Source organism: Augochlora pura, chromosome 6, assembly GCF_028453695.1.
Source record: "Augochlora pura isolate Apur16 chromosome 6, APUR_v2.2.1, whole genome shotgun sequence".
Classification (NCBI taxonomy): domain Eukaryota; kingdom Metazoa; phylum Arthropoda; class Insecta; order Hymenoptera; family Halictidae; genus Augochlora; species Augochlora pura.
This window is the reverse complement of record NC_135777.1, coordinates 16,361,662-16,375,632: the sequence shown is the minus strand read 5'-3', so window position 1 is coordinate 16,375,632 and position 13,971 is coordinate 16,361,662. Positions and strand designations below refer to the sequence as shown.

Below are 13,971 nucleotides of genomic sequence, written 5' to 3'. Positions count from 1 at the left end.
TTTAACTATAAATCTAAAATAATTTTCCTAGCTTATAGTATTTCCATTTTATGTGACAGAGTATATTTTATATATATATGAGATTAATTCTTGTGACTCCTACCAACTGTATTACTGTTAACAATTTTTCAAATCTAAATTTTGTTGGTACAAAAATGATTTTGGAACGTGATAAGACTTCCACCGTGGAAAGTGACTCTTATCTCTTGAAATTATCTCAGAAATTGTGCCATCTTTTCAACAACGACCACTATATACGTTTCGAATAAATATTAACAAATACCTAAAAAATGGGGGGGGGAGGTGATGTCACCCCGAAAGCCGTTAAAACTCGGCCGGATGCATTCACCGGCAACTTCCATCAGGAGGCCAGGACGCGTCCAAGCGGCGCGCACCGGTCACGTCCGCTCGCAATTCTGGCTTTTGACGTTCATTACATGTAATTACTTCGAAAAACAAATTCCAGTTCCGCTAATTAATTTCGAATTTCCGTAAAAGTTTCATCAGGAAGTTTCGGCGTGGTGCGCGGCCGCCCGCGCCAGTATCACGAAAGTGTCTTTTTAAAGCGCCGTAAAGGCCGAAGCGACGAGTGAACTTAAAGATATGGAGGAGTGGATGCCAGCACCTTAATCTTTCTTACGGGAAAGTTTCTTCCGTCGCAAATCTTCCCTCGTGCCCGGTTTCTCCCGTCCCCGTGGCCCGCAGCCCGATTCTCCGCCGCCTGCGCCGCCCGCCTCCCCTCGGGGAATACAGGAACGAGCGTGTAAATCAGGAGACATTCGACTTTTTAAACAGATTACGCTCTCTGCGAGCAGCCAGACGAATATCGCGGCCGCGTCTCCGTTATCAAGTTCGACGGAGTCGAAGGGTTTCGTCGCCGCGCGGAATTTTAGCATATCGTCGGCCTTATTGTCGGGCCAAAGCCGATTTCCTGACTTTGCGAAATTTTTCGTCGTATTCAACGATTAACGCCTTCGCAATCGTTTAGGCTGACGATTCTGTCAGTTTTAATTTATATCGAATAGTAATTTATATCGGTGAATTTCTTTCATAGATTCTTTGGATTATATTATACATAAAAGAAGGTATATTATGTATAAAGTAGTCGTGTAATTGTTTATTACTACTTTTACAGAGTGCACAGTAAAGTTGTATCGCAAAATAAAAATAAAATGCAGACATTAGAGTTTGTTTTACTTAAATTTAACTTAGCTATAAGTTTATACTGTAACAATTGCAGTCTTTCTTGTCTTCTTTGAAGTATAGGATGTCCCAAAAATGTCTAACAATTCAAAAATGGGGCGAAAGGATTCTTAAGGACATTTGAAGCAACATTTTCCTTTACAACAATTTCTTACGAGTCATCGTTAATGAGTTATTAACGAAAAACATTAGCCAATGAAAGGCGAGATCATTTGGCGCAAGGCAGTCGAACCAATCAGCGAAACTGAGCATTGACCGCTCATTGGCTCCGCCGTCTAGCGCTAGCTAGTCCCGTCTCTCATTGGTCGCCGTTTTTCATTAATAACTCGTAAACGAAACCGTGGGCTGTATTTTCGCAAAGGTAAAAGTTGTTTAAGATAACTTTTGGTGACTTTTGAAACACTTTATACAATAGAACCTTTATTTATGTGACGAGGGTTCTTCCAGTTTCAGTTATAATAACATTTCTGACGTCTTTTGTTTCTTAATTATTAGACTGTGAATTTTATGCATTCGTAATTTACAAGACTAGGTAAAATAACAAACAAAGAAGTTGTTAGACAAACTTAAGTGTATTTTTACGATCTTTTTAATTTATTACCGTTATTAAAAGATTATTTTAAAATTTTTATTCTCCATAATAATGCACAGTCTAGTAATCACATTCGTTTAGAAGATAGCATGATCACTGAAAGTGATAACTATGCTACATTCACGATCCAAAAGATTGAAATGGTTATTTCTTTCATACGAGCATGATTAAGAACATCTTTATAATAAAAAATAATAAAAGAATACTCACAGTTATTGTTGATTGCGTTGTGTCGACTACCGATACCCACAGGTTTCGAGACCTCTGCGAACAAAACTCGGATCATTAGACAACAATTCAACCACTTGCAACACTTATCATTAACCCTTTAACCTATCACAACTTGTGGGACACGTGGTCTTGAATTCGAGCCAAAACTGATTATCACAGGCCTGACACTGATCGGCCCAAATGCAAATAATCCAAAATTTGGACACAGACTGTTCGAATGGAACTTGTAAGTTAAAGGGTTAAGTTCAGAGTAATGTTTAACATAAGTAATATAACAATCACACACACAGCGTCTAATTACCCAAAAACCATAAAAATCAGTATCCCAACGACGCCGCGACATTTCCTGAAAAATTGGCCATTCGATCGCGAAGTTGGCCTAATTTCGCGTCACCGTGCCAAGAACACGACGTATAAACTATGACAACGGGAAACATATTAAAGCCGTGTTAGAGGCTGAAAGGCCCCGGATAATCCCAGATAATTTTTCCCCCGCGAGGACTCGGTCGCGATAATGCGCAACTTTGAACCGCGTAATAACCGGTGTTGCTTTGTGCACTAATGAAATTCAAAGTTCGCGTTTTATTTAGGAGGAATTACGGTATTGTAGAAAGTTCGGGTTGTAAGCCCCGGCTAAGAACGAAAATACCGTAAAACGCGGGTAAGCCGGTGTTCCGTCCGAACTTTCATTATTTTAAGCGGTCATTATGACATGCAGAGCTTCGTGCAGCCTTAAAGGAGGGATTAGGAAGAGCAGTACGTTATGGTTCTCGTAAACCCGATATGATGGTCAGCCGGAGCCCCGGCGCCATACGGTGTACGTCGCTGACAATCAAATTTGTAATACCGCCGCTCTGTTTCAACGTTTTGCGTAATCGTCCCCCGTATATTTGACTTTTAATCTCTTCCTGTCTCCTGCCGTGCCCCGTAACCGTCGCGAACTTCCGTACTTCACGGGTACGATCATGAATTTATAACGACGTTTCGCGTCACGAATACGGTCAATTAACCGAGTATTATATTTATAATTGATTATATAGCTGAAAGGAGGAGCGCGACGTGTAGCGATTTCGTGGAACACGCGTTCAGCGACGCGACGCTTGAATTGCACTGAGCAATTGGAAACGCGGTTTAAATATTCTGAGTTAACCCCTTGAACTACCGCTCCTTTCATGCTGCGACGATTAGTGCTTATTAGTATTTATTAGGACCAGACAATTTTTGTTTTCTGTATTGACTTCATTTACCTTCGTTTCTATACTTTGAGAATAGTTTATTTTTACTTCGATGCAGAAGAAATTAATAATATTCATATTTAACCCTTTGCACTCGAATGGTGACTCTGAGGCACCACTAAAATTATTCTGTCACATTTAAAAATAATTATTATACTAACAAAGTTTAGATTTAAAAAAAAATTGTTAACAGTAAAACTGTTGGTATGAGTCACAAGAATCAATTTCATATGTATAAAATACCGTCACGTGAAATGAAACTACTATAAGCTAGAAAAATTATCTTGGATTTATAGTTAAAATGGCTTCGAGTGCAAAGGGTTAATAGATCTTACATAAAATCTTTACCACGAGTCTGACTCGCTATTGTAGTGCAACGGGTTAAAAGAAGTTAATGTCATTACTGTACAATCTAATATGAATTCTTGTAATAAAGTAAATGAAAATTGCTTTTTTCGACGACCAGGATTTTTCGTTCGAGTATCGTATCCTCGAAAATTGTTCCGGCTTTTCGAACGTTATCCGAGGAAAGCTGATTTGGCTAACAATCGAACGTGCAAAAAATCCGGCAACGATATCGAATAATCGTATAGAAGAAAGGTCTACATGGCCGCATAATTTATACGAGTGACCGGTAGGCCAATAACATTTACATACGCATTTATCGGAACGAAATGAAAATACGATATTTACATACGTACGTACATATCGATATGAAATTAAAATACAATCGCCGAATATTATATTTTAATTACTTGCAGTCGTGCTCCGTGGCGCCCCGGAGTTAAATTTCGATTAAACGAAAGCTGATTAAGTCGGCAGATTACTAACAAATAAATAAATTAATATTAAACAACGGTTCCAATGTTTAAACGCGAGAACCGGCGATTCGACGGTTTGGGGGACCGTGAAAAATCGTGGGAGATCCCATGGCCACGACGGCGAAGAATGTCCCGAGATTGCAGGGTTTCAGTTCCGCTCGGCAGCTCATTAATGCAATAATTAATCTCGATCTTTACGTCATCACTTTTCTCGAACGACGCCGATCTATCGAATAAAACGTTTTATCAGCGCGCTACATTGAATGCTGTCACCTTTCAGGTGAGGAAGTTTTTTAGCCAGCGCCTCATGAACAGTAACGACTAGACGGCGGATTTTATGCATTTTGCACGAAAATCAGCAAATCGAATGCAAAACTCTATAATCATTTGAAAAATCTAAACCGTGACATAATCTAAACATGCTAATGTAGTATTGTCAATTACCATTATTAAAATGATTGATTTTCAAGACTGTATATTATTTATATTCCTCTTTAATACAACATATATTAAATAGTAATAAATGGTATTATTAAAAACTAAAATATCTATAAATAAAATAGAGATCATTTTTAGCATAATTTACAAACGTTACATGGTCAGTGCAAAAGACGAAAGAAGTAGAAACTGAGAATTAAAGAAAAGGTTTTATAAATCCTTATTTGCATATTTCACGAGAAATGAATGAATATTACAAGTTTAAAATATGCAATTTCTTTTCTAACAGTAACGCTTCGTTGCATAGTTCATTTTATATTACAATATTCGAATAATCAAAGAGAAGGAAGTGGTACAAAATTAATTTTGATCAAGTATTGTCGTCCAATTGAAACACTAATTTTTGTACATTCTTTTATAATGACAATTTCGAATTTATCATTGTTGTCTCAACTTATTATCTTGTATATTTGTTATTGCCTTTAGTCTAATTAATTTTACAGATTAATCTGTGAAAAAATATACTACATAATGAAATATAATATTTAATATAATAAGTACATTAAATATAATATAATATAATTGATTATACTGTACTATACAATACTAACATACTATGTAATATAATATAATATACTAATATACTACGTAATAAAATATAACATATAATATAATATATACAACAAAAATGTTGGATATACAATAACATAACATGTAACATAATTATATAATAAACTATGGACTAATATACACACAATATAGGAAAAAAGGAAGAAAATACTGGGACTAGTTGTTTTTCTCTTCCGCAACAGAATGGTTTTTATCAACGCGGGTTCAAATTGACCCGAGGGCGCGCTCTCCTCTAATTGGCTGTAATTACCAACGAAAAGACCGTAGCGCGTAGGCTGCTTCAGCTTGCGTCCGTCTATCAACATTGGAAATTCGGACATAGCCCGTAGCTAAGGGTAAACAGCAAATGTACCAATGGTCACTTTGACATGTCTGGTTAGCGGCTGTCTGAGACTCCCGGAGGTGCTGCGTCACTACATCGGTGATACGCAGGTAATAAAACAATTAACAGTAGATTAGTGATATCGACACCGAGCGAGTCCGAACAACCGATTTATTTTGCAAAATACTGTTTAATTTTATTTCGTAGCGTAGAAAATTTCCGCTAGTGAGTCTACTAAATAATATTAAATTCAATTAATAGTGTTAATTTTGTTTGAATATTTTAGGAGAATACTTGATTGTAGGAGAATATTTGCATTCTATTATCAATTACACAGAAATGTGGCGTTTAACGTTTAAAGCGCGGTATCGATGTTTGCTTTTTCAATAAGTGAACAAGCGTTATAATCGCTTAACTTTTAAATAACGCACACCAGTTTTTTCGAACCCGATCGAACACCATTCTCGGATAGTATAAATAAATATCGTCGCCGATGATTTCAATTTTTCACGGTAAATTGTTTCCCCCAAATGAGTTTCGCGCGACCGTGTATATTCCACCGGCAATAATTAATGCGATAGTATACGAAACGGTTGATGTAGACGAAAACATTTCGTTTGTTGTGCTATCCTGCGGGTGGATTCCGTATAATTATGCAACACGCAAACGGTTACCATGCATAAATAAACAACGTAAATGTAACGACCACCGGCCAATAACAAATGAGCGCCGAGACTTTTGCGATGATATTTTCAAACGTAATTACCATTACGCAACACAGCGCAATGTTCGTAATTCTACAATACCGTTAATTATTCGTCGATCGTAAACAATCATTAAAATTCCACAAACTTCGGCGTTGCAAACTACGACATAAGGAACCGCCCCGCGAATTGTCGACCGACAAAAATGTTAATTGATCGATTAAATGTTCTCTTATAACGTTAAGAGGTATAGAGTTATTAAATCGTATTTTAAGATACATTAAAAGTTAGTAAAACGCGCTGCAACAATTAATGTTGCGCGTGTTTGTGGTTTTAAGAGGTGTTCGAATATTCTGTGAATTTAATGTTGTGTTACGAGCCGAGGGCCACTGCACACGTGGCCGGAGGTAAATGATTTTGTGCGGAGATTTGGGAGGATTTCGTGGACTGGCCGATGTTTCTTTCACCACCGGGTCGCCACATTAATAGGATAGGGTTCGCGGACTGGCCGTTGCTTCTTTCATCAACGGGTCGCCGCCTCAATAGGAGGTTCGTGGACTGGCCGGTGTTTCTTTCACCACCGGGTCGCCACCTTAGGAGTAGGGATGTTTCACGGACTGGCCGATGCTTCTTTCATCAACGGGTCGCCGCATTAGGTGTAAAAGGTTGGAGATTGCGTGGACTGGCCGATGTTTCTTTCACCACCGGGTCGCCACATTAGGTGTAAAGGTAAAGGTGCGTGGACTGGCCGATGTTTCTTTCACCACCGGGTCGCCACATTAGATAGGAAGTCGTGGACTGGCCGTTGCTTCTTTCATCAACGGGTCGCCACCTTTGAGGATAGGTTTTGTTTCACGGACTGGCCGATGCTTCTTTCATCAACGGGTCGCCGCATTAGGAGGATATTGCGTGGACTGGCCGATGTTTCTTTCACCACCGGGTCGCCACATTAGACAGGAATTGGGTTCGTGGACTGGCCGATGTTTCTTTCACCACCGGGTCGCCACATTAATAAGGGTAATGGGGTTTTGGTATGATTCTAAATTTGGCTCGTAATTTCAAAGAAATATTATTCGATACACCTTGAGCGGCAAAGGTATATCTATGTGAGATCGTTACCATTCAACTGACTCGAACTAGGAAATGGAAGTGAAATAATTTGTACACTGATTTGAAGGTATAAATTAATATAATCTAACAAATTCAGTCTATTACAAATGTCGGTGTGTGTAGAGTATGATTCGCGAAACGGTCCTAGGACACGCTCCCTGGTTCTCGCACCAAGTCGGCGGGGACTAATTACTGTAGCGTACGTACTATGTAATTATAATGCGTGAAAGAGAACTGAGCTCAATCTTGCAAGGTTTCGTCGTCGTGGTTAGACTTGGAAAACTGTCCACTGAGAAGAGAAATCTCAGCCCTTTTATACGCGGTGGAAACTGGAAAATTCGGTAGTGGGGGCTGGGCCTACGTGACCGAAATCACGCCGCGGATGGGTCTAAGAATCGGGGATGTGTGGTAGATTGGGTGTTCTATTTTTAGAATGAAAGGACCGTTGTTCCCCGCCGACGTTATTTAGCGTATGCCTTCGAGAAGAAAGGAAAAACGTCAGGAGAAAATCTCCGTACGTAACAGTTGATTAAGTTTGCTTTAACTTGGACAGAATTTCGCACAAGCAACGATCTAAAGGAAAATATGATAAATATCAATTTTTGAAGCAATGAAACTGTATAAATTATATGGTATAATAAATACCAATATTTTAAGGAATAAAACTATATTAATATATATTTTAAAACTGTATTATATATTAAAACTATATTACTTATTACATTATATTAATGTTTCTCGATAAAAGCAAAATATATTGCGCAATCCGAAATAAGTAGAAATAGAATCGATGAGGTTATGGTAAATGAATAAATATATCCGAAGTGAACCGAAACGGTTCCTGTCGCGTTCTCTATGAAATACATCGTCTGGCAGCGCCGTAGTGGAAAACAATTTATTTTCTGGAACCTAAGACGCTCGTTTCTCTTCCATCGCCGTCTTTAACCGACCTAATTGTGAACAATATTTTATATAAAAGCGCAATCGTTCTGCCCCCGCCAACGAACAATAAATATTTACTTAACGCATTAATCCTATCTTCCGAGTTCCTTATAAAAGATCTTTACAATGTAAAATCTACGAAAAGTGGTTCACCTTTGTCGACAATCCCTTCTAAACAATCATGAGAATGTTAGCAAGCTAAATAAAAAGATCGATAAAATTAATGAGATATCATAGAAAATTTAAAGACTAGTTTAATATAAAGTATGAATATTAAATAAATAAATTGCAATTTTCGAAAATTATACTGTCGATGCTTTTATACTTGGAAGTTAGAAATTCCATATTCATCATGTGTATACATTGTGTAAAAAGTTCAACTATACTTCTGTGTATCTCCGATGAATAAACGATAATAATTTCGTGGAAACCTTGGCGAAAAAGACAAACATAAAAATCGTAATGGGAAGTCCGATGGATTACAACTTTTGTTATGACTTAACATCTGGATAACAGGAACGCATATATTCGTAACAAAAAAGATTGTCAATGCATGATGGCTGCGTACAGGTACCTCGAAAAAACTGTCACGGCACGGAAATGTTTTCTATGCATCGAAAATGATAACGAGTATGGAATTATATGCAAGGATTCCAGAAGCATGTGCGCCATTTACATTCCGTATATTAAAACAGTTTCTCCTGCATACATTCCACAAAGCAAATACTGCATAGGTAATTATGCCCTGTTTACATTCGTTTGTATTTCATTATTTCTTTTTATTGCCGATGATTTTCGCGTTTCGCGTTTTCCAATTGCCGTCAACGCGGAGTCCGCGTTCCAAATACTTTGTAAAACTCGACTTAACAAATGTTTTATTTAAAACAGTTTAAAATTCTTCCGTTGTTAATTGTTTCACATCCTTTTTAACAAAGTCAATTTTTAAGTATTGTTCATACCAGAAATAATTACGTCGACAAGAGTAAGAAACACCTTTCTAATTATTATTGATTTGATTAATAATATAATTCATATCTTTTTTATTATTTAGTTCGAACGTGGCAAGTCTTTTTGTAATATTAATAATTTATGAAATAATCGTAGCAGTGATCTTTACTGAGGTATTTCATGTATGAACTTATAAAGATTGTTAAGAAAGTGATAATAAACCTGAAATATAAAACTATAAAGATTGTAATTAATAAATATTAGCATGTAGAATGATGATTTTATCTAGCATCATACATAACTATATCAAACCACGAATAACGCAACACGAAAAAATTGATCGCACATGGAACGGAATATAGCGGCATGAACGCATTGGCGTAGACATAGATTTAGAATACTAACTGCTTAACAGAACAGAAATTTCGCCCACGAGAATTAACATTTTCTAGGATATTTTTCATATTTGTTAGATAGAAATTATGTTTCATAAACGCTGTTTCCCAATGTTTTTGATCGCGGATTCTCAGTCTTGAAGATTTAGCGAAATAACCCTAAACGTCCGTCGCGTTTCTCGTTCGGTAAACGTCGAAGAATCGCACGATGTACGCCGAGTTTTACGACCCTGAGCGTCTGTCAGTAATGAATCGACGAAAGACAGGCGGAACGCGGTGGAACGGGGGCGAATTTTATTCATTGAGAGGCCCCTGAATGACAGATTAAACCTAACGGTGGATTATCTCGTCGGAAAAAACGAGCCGAAGAACCCCGAGATACGAAAATCCCGCTAAAACGGTAGGCTCCTCGGAGGGATTTCTCAATTACCAGAATGGAATGTGTGATGAACTGAAGAACAGAGATGCCGGGAGAGGACGGATGAGCTAGCCCCGGCCGAAAGTACAGAAGTGACAAGCAGCCCGACGGGATTTTAAGCTCAAGACGTCACGAGAGTTTAGTGAAACGGTTAAAGGAGCGACCTAACGAGAAGTCCCTTTGTCCCAAAGGATAACCTTCCTCTCCATTAACCGGTCCGCGCGATAGAGTCTCTGATGTATCAGAGAATCCCTTAAGAACAAATTAGGCGAATCCTGCTTTGGATCGAACTTGCCGGCGCGCCGGGGCCCACTATACGGTCACCTAATGAATAATTTTATTCCGACTTTGATCTTTAATGCCTTCTCGAACACGCGGCATTATCATTCCCATCTATCGACCGTCGAAGTTATGGCGGGACCCCCCTTCTCGGATATTCTATCGTGTAACAAAGGACTAACCGCCCACGGAGACTTTAATGATCCCGTTAAACTCTCCTCCGAGCGTCATTCATCTTTCAACGTTCTTTCCGCTGACAAAACGCTCCCAGCTTGGATATTATTGCGACCAAACTTTACCTACGATTCCGCTGCTCCATTACGTGTTATAAGAGCGAACGCGCCTAATATTGGAGCCATTCTTTTAAACCTTGTGTCAATAGTCGGGGCATATCCTTTCGCCCATTCTTCTCGAAACATTTCTTTTGATCCTGCTGGAATATTTCAATATCGGATCGTCGTTATTTGGCACATTCCCTATCGATATCTCTTTCGAGTCTACAATTCTGTTATTAGAAACGTACTACAATTGGACGATAAAGTTTGATATATAACGCTTGTTCAATAACCGGTGAACCCGGCCGCCCCCTTGTAGAAGGAGGGGATACGGGGTGCAGAAACGCGAAGAAGCCCTTCGGACGATTAATAAAAGTAGCTTTTTGTCGCGGTAATAAATGTAACAAATATGGTTTAAATATAATTTATAGTTTTCATATAGGTTTAATATAATGTAATATAGTTTCATACAGCTTAAATATAATTTAATATAATTTAATATAGTTTAATATAATTTAATATAATTTAATATAGTTTAATATAGTTTAATATAGTTTAATATAATTTAATATAGTTTAATACAGTTTAATATAGTCTAATAGAGTTTAATACAGTTTAATACAGTATAATACAGTTTAAGATAGTTTAAATATAATTTAATATAGTTTAATATAGTTCAATGTAGTTTAATACAGTTTCATATAGTTTAATATAGTTTAATACAGTTTAATATAGCCTGACACAGTTTAACCTAACTCCAAACAAATTTCCAAAAAAAAAGTTTCTTTTAATCTCAACAAGCCATGTAACTTCACGACTCAGTTTCTTAGCTGGCAGACATTGATAAAATTATTTCTTCCTTTTGGGGGTCGAGAACAACGTGCCGCGAACGTATATAATTACCTCCGCGAAGTATTTCCATTTTTCGTGTATCTATTTATGGCGGGAGGCTCCGGATATTTTTCGGTTTCGGTGTCAACCACGATCGGAAAACATGTCAACAGCGGCACCAATGCCGCAGGTGCAATCTTCCCGTATGCACGCGTGTAAATACGTGTATATACATATAATTTTTAATACAACCGTAACAACTTTTTTTAGCCGGGCGCGTCGTTTCGCCTGACTCGGTAATATTAAAAGAACATTCCCCGCTCGAGAGTCGCTGTTTCCTCGCGCGTTCCAAGCAATCGAGAATTTATAATTGACACGTCGGTGTTCCGTTGTCGACTGAAAAACAAACTCCAGCGAAATAAGTACAACCCACGACAAAAAGACGTTGGAGCACCTAAAACGCAACGACTTTTACAAATCCCTGGAATTTGTTTTAAATATTAAAGGAACCGGCTTTAATCGAATGCTCTTTAATTTTCCTATCGTTTGTTATAACAAAAATAAATAAAACTCCTATTTCATAACCTTTCTAACCCAATTTATAAAGAAAATGTATAAAATACGTTTTTGCAATGGCTTTTTTAATAATACATTTTTTTAACAAATAAACTTTCATCGCTTTGTAAAATAGCAAAATTGAGAGAAAAAGTAGGCGAGTCGTTATAGCGTATCGTGAAATATTATTACGTTTTAATGGCGACGAAGTTCTTTTTGCGCGAGATAGTGTTATTAAGCCGCTACCGATCAACAATGTGTATTGTCGGCCATCGGTGTTGTGTAGAACGCAGTCTATTGTGAATAAGAAGATTACTGTGCTCGCGCGCGCGCGCGCGCGCGCTCGCGTGTTTACGGTATAGAATTTCTGTTTCATATTGTTATAAAACATGCATGCTTCCTATGTTCCTAAATGAATACCGTCGACTGTTGTTTGAAACTCTACTCCGATCGTTTGACTGCGATTTTGTATACAGTATTAATAGGATTCTCTACTGTTTGGAACCTGATATGGCGTTTATGAAAATCGAGCGCGGCTTTTATTTCGCCCGGTGCATTTTTCAAATATCCAACGGCTAGGACATTTTCACCGTTAAATCCTTCGAAGTTTAACAATATTTGCTCGACGCTGGAACTGCCGACCGCTCAGCAGAGTTAATGTATAAATCGTCGCGTGACAATGGCAAGATTGGATCGCATACGTTTTATGTACATTTAAGTATACATAATATATTTATATATGTACGTGTATCAAATTCGTAAACATTTTTGTAATATCAGAGATTTTAAAAACGAAGAAATATTTTGATTGGTTTGGTATTTCTAATGTTCATGGATTTTGTTAAGTTTTTCAAAAGACGTAAAATGTATATTCAAGTAATTTTTTTCATTTTTTTTGCTGCAGATCATTCGTAAAATAGATGAATATTTTTTATTGTCCACACTGCGCGCTATTTTAAGTATTCTTTAATTATTTTATTAGCAGCACATAGATTTCTATGTAAAATCAAATATTTACAACTGTATCATTTATAATTGAATGGATAGAAATAATGTTAACAATATTCATTATCTAAAAATAACGACCTTCCATACCCTCGCAAGGAACTGAACTTTGCAGAATAAAAATATTCTGCGAGTATTCGCGTAAAAGCAGCAGAGAGACGATTTTCTCAATAATCGACGAATTCGACCATTCGGTCTCGAAATACATGGTTACATTAATAGCTCGATGCATACGAAGTTGCTTTTACGGCACAGTCGACAAGAGGTTGCTATTTTTAAAATCGCCTTAGACAGGTTACGTTGCGATCAGTTGTCAAATTAGCCGACGAATTGAGTCGCAAAAAAGACAATTCATTCACGCCACCACGCCCCGATAAACTTCTAGCGACAGTGTTCCGAAAATTCAATAGCGATTGACGTTGCCATAAACCCGAAAACGGGACGTAGGCTTCAACAGATCAGCTAGGCGAGCAAGCCCCTTGGGTCTGGTAGCCTTCGAGGCCGACTTGTAAAGGCTTTTCGATCCCACAAGCGTTAACGTTAATTTCCAACTTGACTGACCAATGATAAGCAACACGATTGCAGGTGACATGTGTGCTTTCAAGGTTACTCTGTACCGTTGTATAATTTTACATTACTGTACAGGTTTGATCAATTGTATGGTTTCACTCAATTGTATTGTTTTACTCAATTGTACTGTTTAACTCAATTGCATAGTTTTATACAATTGTATTATAGTTTTACACAATTTTATATTTTTATATAATTGCGCAGTGTTACACAATTTTATAGTTTTATAAAATGATGTAGTGTTACACAATTTTATAATTTTATGGAATTGTATAGTTCTACACAGTTGTATAATTTTACAGAACTGTATAGTTTTACACAATTATACAAATTTTATACAATTGTATAATTTTACGCGATAACTTTATACAATGCGTGCTCCTACGCAATAATGTACAAATTACTCAATTTTTGCCAATGAAATTTTTTTTTTTATTTTTGCATAATAATAATAATAATATTTATAA

At 37.2% G+C, this 13,971-nt stretch overlaps 1 protein-coding gene across 1 annotated transcript in view; it reads right to left on the bottom strand.

Moving 5' to 3' along the window:
* Positions 1-13,971, bottom strand: part of LOC144471104 (lachesin) — a 170,481-nt gene that overhangs the window by 103,718 nt on the left and 52,792 nt on the right. The window contains exon 2 of the mRNA XM_078182843.1: positions 2,006-2,059. Within this exon, the coding sequence (XP_078038969.1) occupies positions 2,006-2,059 (54 nt within the window). The remainder of the gene's footprint in view (positions 1-2,005; positions 2,060-13,971) is intronic.